General features: G+C 40.4%; 1 protein-coding gene across 2 annotated transcripts in view; it reads left to right on the top strand.

The window, feature by feature from the left end:
* LOC134754416 (triosephosphate isomerase) overlaps positions 1 to 8,860 on the top strand; it is a 279,469-nt gene extending 270,609 nt beyond the window's left edge. The window contains exons 1-6 of one of the 2 annotated variants that reach the window (XM_063690736.1): positions 851 to 964; positions 1,268 to 1,390; positions 2,004 to 2,115; positions 5,187 to 5,296; positions 6,561 to 6,767; positions 8,036 to 8,860. In XM_063690736.1, coding sequence (XP_063546806.1) covers positions 1,280 to 1,390; positions 2,004 to 2,115; positions 5,187 to 5,296; positions 6,561 to 6,767; positions 8,036 to 8,242 — 747 coding nt within the window. In that variant the 5' untranslated portion in view covers positions 851 to 964; positions 1,268 to 1,279 and the 3' untranslated portion in view covers positions 8,243 to 8,860. Of the gene's footprint in view, positions 1 to 850; positions 965 to 1,267; positions 1,391 to 2,003; positions 2,116 to 5,186; positions 5,297 to 6,560; positions 6,768 to 8,035 lie in introns of those variants that run through there. The other variant, XM_063690737.1, reaches the window with a different exon arrangement.
* The last annotated feature ends 2,937 nt before the right edge of the window (positions 8,861 to 11,797 follow it).

The raw sequence follows: 11,797 nt of genomic DNA on the forward strand, positions 1-11,797 counted from the left end.
GTTTTACCACTGAGAGCGTCGCTGGTGCGCTCTCAGATGACTGACATAGGCAGTTTTGCAGCGAATGTTCGACCACACTCGCTGCAGGTCAGCACCCCTCCGACATAATTGTAACGTATGGCCACAGGTGGTCTGGCCTTTAGGTCGTCGCGCTTAGCGTCGAGTTCTGTGCGCCGCCTAGCTTCAAACTGACGCACCTGCGTCTGCACAATATGCCTCCAACGTGGACGGTCACTGGCTAGGCTCTCCCATGTCGTTGGCTCTATATGAGCGCTCTTCATATGCCGCTTCAACACATCTTTGAACCGCAAGAACTGGCCGCCTTGCTTGCGCTTTCCATCTTGCAGTTCGCAGTAGAAGATGCGTTTCGCGACTCGATTCTGGGACATGCGGGAGACGTGACCGCACCATCGCAGCTGTCGTCTCATCAGGTAGGCCTCCATTCCAGCGATATCGGCACGCCTAAGGATCTCCGTGTTCCTAACACGGTGGGACCAATGGACGCCCATAATTTCGCGGAGGCATCTCAGATGGAAGATGTCCAATGAGCGAATATGCTTACGATACAGGCACCACGCCACGCTTCTGAGGCATACAAGACATTTGGCAGGACAATAGCCATGTAAATAGTTTACTAGTGGTGGAAACAAGATTTTGCGTAATAAGTAACGTATTCGTATCTTTTCCAATGTCATAAAGGTCAAAACTGTCATTTACTCCCAGTATGTTCTCGTTGTTAATCTGTAATTGACATTTGATATGATTGGTCTGAAATTGATAAAGTGAAACAAATAACTTTACTTTGTCCAATCACGTTATAGTATGATTTTGTTTTTGACATTGATTAAAACTTTTGTAATAGAAAACTAAGTTAAAGGTCATCTTTAACTTTTGTGCAACACTAAAACACTTGCGGTCGAACCGGAATCCGGAATTAGCGAATTATTACTTGAGTAGATAATTCGTAAGTATTCTTTTTACATATTAATTATAAAGATATTTGTATATTGATAGCTGCATAACGATATCACAATTAATTGTTTATCGTAAGATAAAATTACAAAACCCGGCGGTTGGGTTTCACCACTTCACCCTCCGCCGTATATTTCAGCCGGAGTCCAATGAAACTAATTGGATATATATTTTGAAATGTTTAATGATAACCTTAATTAGAGTATCGGTTAGGTGGGTCGAATATCCTGTTTTGCATTTGAAAAAAAAAAATTCATTGTCAAGCAACGCAAGTTCAGTTTGGTTCTGTTTTTAGATAATCAGCATCATGGGTCGCAAATTCGTTGTCGGCGGAAACTGGAAGATGAATGGCGACAAGAACCAGATCAACGAGATAGTCAACAACCTGAAGAAAGGTCCTCTGGACCCCAATGTTGAGGTGAGTTGTAGCACTATATTAGGTGACCACATAGATATTAATATTGTCTTCGGTTACCGCGATAGTTACTCATTGAATAAAACTATGAAAACGAACATTCGTCGTCAACGGCTGACTAATAAATAAATAAATATTATAGGACATTCTTACACAGTTTGACTAAGTCCCACGGTAAGCCCAAGGAGGTGTTACTCAGACAACGATATATATAATATATAAATTCTTAAATACATAGAAAACACCCATGACTCAAGAACAAATATCTGTGCTTCTCACACAAATAAATGCCCTTACCGGGATTTGAACCCAGGACCATGGCTGCACAGGCAGGGTCACTACCCACTAGGCCAGACCGGTTGTCAAAACTAATACGCAATGTAATCCGTTTTCATAATTTTATTTCACATAGATATTGTTGCGCTGCTTTGTTTTGCTGCGATTGAAACTTGTATTTGGGATTTGTTTCTTTGATCATGTTTGTAGGATCAAAGTCTTTAGTTTCCTCTGCATAAATATCAATAATCCTTAATTTTACTAGCTTGTAATATTCCCGCGAGCCAAATGTCTGGGCCAGAATTGTCCCATGTCCTATTACAGTCTCTGGTTCATCTAGGTTGTTATTGGTGTGCCTGCCATCTACCTTGCTTATGTGAAAAGCATCATTCCTGACACCATCAGTCCAGCTGCCCAAAACTGCTGGAAGACCGCTAAAGGAGCATTTACTGGTCAGTACTTATACTAACTATGTCAATGTAAGACCTCTAATAATGTATTCTTTATCCCTTTGAACGCTAGTAAAGCCTATCGTGTGTGGCGCGTAGAGATGGGTAGTGAGTAAATACCGAGTAAATACTGAGTAAATACTGAGTATTTACTCATCCCTACCCATCTCTAGTGGCGCGTCATCGTGAATCGATCCTTGGCGGAATGCAAGAAGTTAACGTCTTCGGCAGTCAAAGGGTTAACCCTTAAATGCATAGTGATGGGTGCAGCCTACACAACAAAAACGGGTCTCTATTGTTTGACATAATTATTGAAAGTCATAATGTAATGATTGTCATATTATCTTTAGTCATAATTTGGTTTTTCTCAGAAACGCGTAACTTTTCAGGATTGCCATAAAACAAACCTTTTTTTTTTGACGGAGTGGTAAAATGCGTTACGCATTCCCCCGGCCTGAGGAGCCATTGGGGGATATGTGGGACTCCCTCCTGCAGCCATCCTCTCCTAAAGAGAGGAGAAGAGGAGGTATACCCACTAGAAGCCACTCCGGCGTCACCTGTCTTACCGTTTTGAAGGAGCCATGGCATAAAACAAACCTTACCTAACCTATCTATAGGATAACCCGAGGAAAATCCTGAAAAGTTAACGGTTTCAGAATTATGACTAATGATAATATCTAATTTTAAATTAAACAATAACATCTTATTTTATACATTATTAGATAAAATCTATTTGACTTGATGATTTTTAGTAAGTTAATGCGGGGAAAACCTCGTAAGACCCAGGGCAATTTTTGCGCTTTTGAATTTGGAACTTTCTTTTATTTCTATATGAGTACAAAACTCGAATTTAATTTGTACTTGTACAAGTACACAGGGACTTATGAGGTTATTTAAAATAAAGTTTGACTGGATAAACCTAGGCTATTATATAAGTCTAGGATAAATGACATGACCCTATGGGGTAATAAATATTATACTTTCTTTTTCTTCCATACCTCTCTGTCGCCCGTCATCTCATCATTTCATCATTCACTCGCGTTCGTTTCATATTATCTCTCACGCAGTCCATGCCTTTTCCTCGGTTTTCCTCTCCTCGTACTTCCCTCCACATTCATTCGTAATACTTTTCTCGTCACATGACTTTCATCCCTCCGCATCACATGCCCGCACATACCACGCTAGGCGATTTGCCCTTACTTTTTCGGTTATGGGTGCAACTTTCAGGCTTCCTCTTATATACTCATTCCTTATCCTATCCATTCTCGTCACGCCACACATCCATCTTAGCATTCTCATCTCCGCTATATGCAATCTCTTGTCATCCGTCACCTTTAGGGCCCAACATTTGATCCATACATGACGATAGGTCTTATGATTGTTTTATAAATTTTACCCTTCAACCGAAGAGGCATTCGGGCGGCACAAATGGTTCCCGTGTCGCCATTTCATTTCGCCATCGCACTGAACGAGCGAACCGAAGTACTTGACGTCGGAGCAGACCGGCAATGTAACGCCGTCGAGTTCTATGGCAGCAAAACTGGAGAGACCGCAAAAATCGCAGAACCTGTGTTGTGTTTTAGATCTGCTCATCTTCAGGCCAACATTCTCCAATTTTTGCTGCTATTTATCAAGTCTGCTCTGCACCTCGAGTTTGTTTTCACCCACAAGCACAATGTCACCTTATATACCTATATAATTATTTATATATATTACATCATTCATTTCAGTTATCATCATGTTTGGTCTGAAAGCTATGTTGAAATAACTATTTTTAATCTCATTTAAAACACTTAGGTATATAGATAAAGTTGTTTTCAGCTTCGGCGACGTCTAAGGATAATTACTGTTTAAGTTTAGGTACTAAGTTTGGTATCATTATCAACAAAATCAAAGGTATTTTATCTGAATCTGTTCAGCGGCTCTTGATTCCCCATACAAACTTCCACCCCCCTTTTCACTCTCTTAAGGGTTGATTTCTGGGATAAAAACTATCGTAAGATGTCGCTCCCCGGGACTCAAAACTACATATCTCTATACCAAATTTTAACTAAATCAGTCCAGGGATTTAAGCGTTAACCGTGTTTTTAGGGTTCCGTACCCAAAGGGTAAAAACGGGACCCTATTACTAAGACTCCACTGTCCGTCTGTCTGTCACCAGGCTGTATCTCATGAACCGTGATAACTAGACAATTGAAATTTTCACAGATGATGTATTTCTGTTGCCGCTATAACAACAAATACTAAAAAGTACGGAACCCTCGGTGCGCGAGTCTGACTCGCACTTGGCCGGTTTTCTTGTTATATTTTATATGTTTTTACTTCGGAATGGTGTCAATATGATACCATAAATGAATTCGGCATCCCCGATTTATACGAAAACGAGACCAAACTTGGCCTAGTAGCTTAACTGATGTATATCAAGATAAAGTTATGAGTCCCCCGGGCCGGGCCCCCTATAAATTTAGGGGCTCTTCTTTAAATCCTCCTTTGGGTCCTGATCTGATTCTGATTATCATTTTATAATTATAATCTTTACTTTGAGCCCTGGGCGTCCGCTGGCTGGCGCGGGTGCACGGAGAGGGCGCACGCGCGCGGGTGCCATTGTAGGTAAAATCCGTCGCACGCGTCCGCGCCATTAAGCGTTGCTCATACTATTTTTCGTTAACCCGCTCACCCGTTCCGTGCAACCGCGCCAGCTAGCGGACGCCCTAAAAGTATTAAGTACAAGTATTATGCCGTCAAACTGTCTTTGTCCATGAGCGTAAATAATCTCACCCATCACACCAGTCATCTGCAACGTAAGCACAAAAAATATCTGACACGATCTTATTTCTATAGCCATAAGAGCGAGTCATATATTTTTGCTCGCTTATTATAGTAGGATTAACTAGCAGGTAATGTGTCCAGGCTTGCAGTAGACCGTGTTGGTCTCGCATCGGTCTATTAAGCCATCAAAACCGTGAATCAATGATGATTATTGCAACTTCATAAAAACGTATAAATACCAACAACGACCTACGACTACATTGATCACCCAGATTTTAAATTAGAATGTGTTTCTATTTGCTTAGGTGAAATATCGCCAGCAATGATCAAAGATGTCGGCTGCGAGTGGGTGATCCTCGGCCACTCGGAAAGGAGATCAATCTTTGGCGAAAAGGACGAGTTAGTCGCTGAGAAGGTAAGTGCATGCGACTTCCATTTGATGTTCAATGGGCCTTGTTCCAGATTCATGAATTTGTGTTCAAAAACTTAGTTTTTTTTATACCACGTCGGTGGCAATCAAGCATACGGCCCACCTGATGGTAATCAGTTACCGTAGCCTATGGACGCCTGCAACACCGGAGATATTACACGCGCGTTGCCGACCCTTTAAAAACCTGTACACTCCTTTTTTGAAGAACCCCATACTGTAGCCCCTCGAGAAAACCTCGGCAGGGAGCTCATTCCACAGCCGAAGCGTACGCGGGAGGAAATTCCTCTTAAACCGCACAGTACGCGACCAATTAGGTGCTAGGGTGTGAGAATGAACACCCTGCCGATGGCGAGCGGTGCGGTGATAGAAAGCGGCCGTTGGCATCATGTCAAACAATTCTTCAGAGCACAGCCCATTGTACAAGCGTGTACATTGTACAAGAGTGGAGTATTAAGGATGATTTTAATAACAAAACTTCCGTGAGACATAGACATATTAAATATATTAATGACGGGTCACTCACGTGTTTTAAGTCGAAAACGCTCGACATGTTTCACTCCGTACCGAGGAGCGTCATCAGGACACACACATGTCGAGCGTTTTCGACTTAAAACACGTGAGTGACCCGTCATTAATATATTTAATATTAAGGATGACTCACGTTAGGCCGGGCCGTGACCGGGCCGGAGCTTCCGGCGCTTCGTTTTCTATGGAAATCATTACGTGATCACCTGTCATGTCATAGAAAAGTAAGCGCCGGTCACGGCCCGGTCTAACGTAAGTCATCCTTTATGGTGGTGCTTATCTTATCATAGTTACTTCCTGAAAGCTTTATTACAGCGCGCGTTATTGGCCCGCTCTAGATTTTCAAAGTAATCTCATATTTGTAATCAATCAGTACTAAAGTACCAGAGAAGATTATTGAGTAGGTATTTTAGGTACAGTCATCAAAACCATTAGCTTAGCACACCTACGTATGTAGGTAGGTAGGTACCTACATATTTGTATGGAGAGATGTTAAGCTCATAACTTTGATGACGGTACCGAAAGGTTAATCCGAGAGCTTACATATATCGATGGCAAACACAATGTTCGGATCGGAAACTCTCTGACTTGAATTGTCAGTTATCCACCTAAATATTACAGGAAACGGGAAAGTTGTTTTTATACAAAAAAAAGTTGGACCTGATGAGGATAGATACTTATATTAAAACGTGCGGCAAGTAACACTCGGAAATCTGCCTTTTAGGTTGCCCACGCATTGGAGTCCGGTCTGAAAGTGATTGCGTGCATCGGCGAGACCCTGGAAGAGCGTGAGGCGGGCAAGACCGAGGAGGTGGTGTTCCGGCAGACGAAGGCGCTGATCCCGGCCATCGGCAGCAACTGGGACCGCGTGGTGCTGGCTTACGAGCCCGTATGGGCCATCGGCACCGGCAAGACCGCCTCGCCTCAGCAGGTAAATACGTTAGCCTGGAAGTAAGGGAGGTGGTAGTAGCAGTAGCATTGGCGATATAATGGAGTTTAAAAAAAAATTTAATGTTGTTCGCATACAAGCACACCGCCCGTCCGATGGTAAGCGGTTAACGTAGCCTATGGAGGCCTGTGACGTCAGTAATATTGATTTCGACAATTCTCGCACCTGTCACCGTGGTGAAATAGGGGCCAGGATGTATACCATGAACCGTGGTAGTACTAGACAGTTGAAATTTTCTCACAAATAAGTACTAAAAACGGAATAAAGTAAATATTTAAGTGGGGCTCCCATACAACAAACGTAATTTTTTTGCTGTTGTTTGCGTAATGGTACGGAATGAACCCTTCGTGCGCGAGTCCGACTCGCACTTGGCCGGTTTTTACATCTACTTACGTATTTACTTGGCACTTAGTAACGAATGCAACATGACTATCATAAATATTAATTACCGTAAAGTAAGATACGTAGGTACGTCATTCTTTAGGCCGAGGTAGACTTCATTATAACATTTATTATGAGCAGATTGTGCAACCTAACCCCTGTTACTGTTTTTCCTTAGTTCTCAGTTCTCTAGAATAAAAACTTTAAGACTAAGTTTTGTATTTACATAGTTTACGTACCATCGTCCACCACTGTCAACTGATTATTCGTAAACCTTTTTGCTACGACAAATTCCAGCTTTGTATGGTCAGTCTTACTGTTAATAGTTTAAAAAACCTACATGGTCGTCCCTATCTTGTATAATATGTAAATTCATTAATTTATAACGAAACCGGTTCTTTACATTATTTATTTATTTAAGCTTTATTGCACAAAACATAAAAATTATGTACAAATGGCGGACTTAATGCCTAAATGGCACATTGGATACAGCTTTAAAAAAATGCGTGTAAAGGGACCCACTGACTATCAGTCCGCCGGACGATATCGGCTTGTCAGTTGTTCGGAATTGTCAAATTTTTGTTCTAACTGACAGGCCGATATCGTCCGGCGGACTGATAGTCAGTGGGCCCCTTAATAACGATTGATTGCCGAAGTTGTACGGCGAAGTTGTAAGCTGTACGGTGTTTTTTTCGACAGTTTTCATTTCATTTATTTTATTCTTAAAAATAACAATCATTGTGCCAGTGTTTTTCTCTTACGAAACTCGCGACATAAGTGTCCTCTTAGCCTACTTACAGATCAGATCACAATTTTATTATTCCAAAGTGCAAATTATGAAAATAATCTGTAATTTCACCTATTTATAGGCGCAAGACGTACACGTGTCCCTCCGCAACTGGCTGTCCGCGAACGTGTCGGCGGAGGTGGCGGGCGCCGTGCGCATCCAGTACGGCGGCTCTGTGACGGCGTCCAACGCCAAGGAGCTGGCGTCCTGCGCGGACATCGACGGCTTCCTCGTCGGCGGCGCAAGTCTCAAGCCCGAGTTCGTTGACATCGTTAACGCCACTCAGTAAATCTAACGTAGGTTGGGTCACAGAACGACGTTTGCCCGTCTGCGCTCAAGTCCCTAAGCATTCAAGTAACTACCGAATGAGACAGAACACAATGAAGAAACGTTTTAAAATGGTTGGCAACAATGTACGAATTTAGTCGGTATTTGTTTTTGCAAAAAACTACCAAAACTCGGTTTGAGATTCTTTTTAACATGAAGGACATTGTAGTAAAGTGAGATTATGACAGACAAAACAAAGTAACTCTTTATCTGTCACATCTATTGTAAGTTGCATTAATATTCGTTTTTATACGTTGTCGCGTCTATGACTGCAGCTGGGCGGTCGTTTTGTGTGCTATAAGTACTCATTTATACATTACCTATATGCATACGATATAATATATTAGTAATACTTGTAGATGTCGTATGCTTGCAGTTTGCATTATCCGTTTGATAAGTTAAAATCTATAATAACTTTTCGTTTGTAAGTTTATATTAAATCAAATTTGATATGAGAGTATGTCTACTTGGTTATTGTTGTTGTGTATTTATAGAGCGTTCGATCTTTTCAAATTGTACATGTTTCTTTATTTAACTGTTAACGTGTCTCATACGTGAATAAATTCGCTATATTACCGTTTTCTTGGCATTTTGTTACTATCTAATCACTTACCTTTTCAGTTGACGAAAAATAAAAACTACATGTGGGGTATTTAAGGGTTTTCTAGCCATGTTAGCGAAAGTGAAATAGATAAAGTCAAATAGTACACTTTTTCCGTACCCAAAGGGTAAGAACTGGACCCTGTAGGTGGGCTAGGACAGATTCGTATTAATGCAGTTGGGTTTTAGGCCAGAATCTAAGTAAGTACGACTCTGTTGAGGTCTGATTTGCTATAGGTATGTTTCTGAATAAAGCAGTTTCGACATACGACTTATGATATGGAAGTCACTTTCTCTTTAAACCAATTTCTGAGTAGGACAGATTCGAATAAAGGGGTCCCGTGACATGACAGTACTACGTCAGATTGGTAACGAGTTGGATTAGGACTAATGCAGTTTCTTATCTCATCCGATTAGCAACGATTCGATTAAGAAATTGAACAGAATCTTTTAATGATGAATAACGTCACACTAAATCAATAGGTAGGTAGGTTAGGTTCGTTAGGCTGCTTTAGATGCCCGATGGGCAAACCGCCGAGAAATAGGAGCCCCGCATAGGGCTTGTTATAGCGGCATCAGAAATACATCATCTGTGAAAATTTCAACTGTCTAGCTATCACGGTTCATGAGTATATCTCACAGATGATGTATTTCTGATGCCGCTATAACAACAAATACTAAAAACAATAAAATAAATATTTAAGTGGGGGTTTATATGTATACAACGTGCATGATTTTTTTGCCGTTTTTTCGAAATGGTACGGAACCCTTCGTGCGCGAGTCCGACTCGCACTTCGCCGGTTTTTTCAGCTTTATCAGACTAAAAAGCTGCTATCCGTCTCGGTGGCTTGGCCCGACTACTTTAAAAGACGTTTATTTGGACAGTGAGTAAATAACGAAAAATGCACTTTTTTTTATAATAAACAACTTTGTCAGTAGAAATAGGCGCAAAATTAAAATGTGGTATTTTCTATAAAAAGGGACCCTATTGTCGATAGCGCTTACGCCATTATAAACGACGCTCCGATATAAATACAATGCCGCGCGACGCTGTAAGCGACGCGGCGTAAGCGCCAACGACAATTAGGTCCCGTTTCATAGAAAATGCCCCAAATTTTCTATGGGACGATAACCCTTCGCGCCTACATTTTTAAATTTGGCGCTTTCTTGTACTGACTCAAATGACTCACATATGGGACATATGTAGGGTGATTGCTATAGTTATTGGCCACTTCTAACAAATAAGAAAGAAACAAGCCTATAGAAGTTTAAATGTTATAAGAGTGACAAATACTTCCAATACTCTTGGACTGGTAAAATAGGGCAAGCGTGGCTGTGGTCCTGAAAATATTACTAATGGTTCCAAGACTGGCAAAAAAAATGACTTGATTTAATGGACGACACTTATAACATACAATAAATCTTTAAAAAATAAGTAAAACCGACTTCAAAAAGGATAAAATAAAATATTATCCCGTTTTATATGCCCTAGCAACTGAAACGTTTGAAGTCGGTGCCAAGCCAAATAGTTTACAATACTGGTTATTAATATATACTGGTCTTTCTTATCAAACTACACCAGGGATGGCATTCGATTTGACGCTTTTAAAATTTGGCTTGGCACCGACTTCAAACGTTTCAGGTGCTTGCTAGGGCATATAAAACGGGATAATAGTTTATTTTATCCTTTTTGAAGTCAGTTTTTCTTTTTTTTTAAAGATTAATTTTATATTTCCATTTTAGTAGGTAATTAAGTAAGATTTTCCTATTCATGAGTGATGCATCATTCTGTAAGGCTCGTTCCTGTCTGGCCAAAGTGTCATGTGTCTAAACATTTTTACGCTTCGGGTACGTATCAAGATTCAACGAGGAGTTGAACCCATCATCAGAACTAGATCTTAATACAAATGTTCCTTCAGAACTTACTTAAACATAACGAAGAGGACAAATCGCCAAAAGTGAAATATGCGTTGTTAAAGAGTCCCGTTCTGGTCATCATCAGCAGTTCAACTTAATCAAATGGCTCTGTTTTGGATGAAAAGGCTTGGTTTGTTGATGAAAATATTAAAATTGCTACATATATATACTATATATGCCTATAAGATTTGAGGAGTTCCCTAGATTCCTCAAGGATCCTATCATCAGAACTGAGTTTAGACAAAAACAGGACCAACTCGGTTCAGAAATGACGGAGCTCTGAGTTAACATACATACAAAAAAAAAAAAAACATACGGTCGAATTGATAACCTTCTCCTTTTTTGAAGTCGGTTAAAAATACACTGCCTATGTAAGTAAGACTAAGTATAATTGAAACAAAAATATTTAATTTTGTAATATTTTTTATTAATAGATCATCATATGCCATGACATATTTAATAGTGAAAGGCTGTTTTAATCCTAAATAAGGTTCCCCAGGACAAGTGCGTTCATGGGATAACTAAGTACGGCTATTCTACAAGTTTCGTTCAATTCGTGGATGCCTGTCTATGGATGGAAAGTACGGTCACGGAGAAAGGGTTCTAACTTAACTACACCATACCAGTAATTGACGAATAGACGCAGTTATCCCATGAGCGCACTTGTCCCGACCGGCCTAATAAGATGGCTGGTTAATTAGCATATTATAATAAGCCGATTATATGTGTATAACTTTAATATCAATAATACCTACACCAAATATACAGAACCTAAAGATTCATAGTATGTTAACGAATCGTAAAGTGACTGTACTATGTATTTATACAGTGTGGGGCAGATATTTTTGCACTTGTAAATATTTTTCTATAGGTTTGATATGTATGTCGCAGGCAAATTGTATGTTTCGGCATTTTACATAAGGCGTCGTCATTTCATGTCATTTCACGTTTCCCAATTGCTGAAGACAAATTGTTCGTGCGCTCAATAGTCAAGTCAATG

The sequence above is a fragment of the Cydia strobilella genome, chromosome Z, assembly GCF_947568885.1.
Source record: "Cydia strobilella chromosome Z, ilCydStro3.1, whole genome shotgun sequence".
NCBI classification, from domain to species: Eukaryota; Metazoa; Arthropoda; class Insecta; order Lepidoptera; family Tortricidae; genus Cydia; species Cydia strobilella.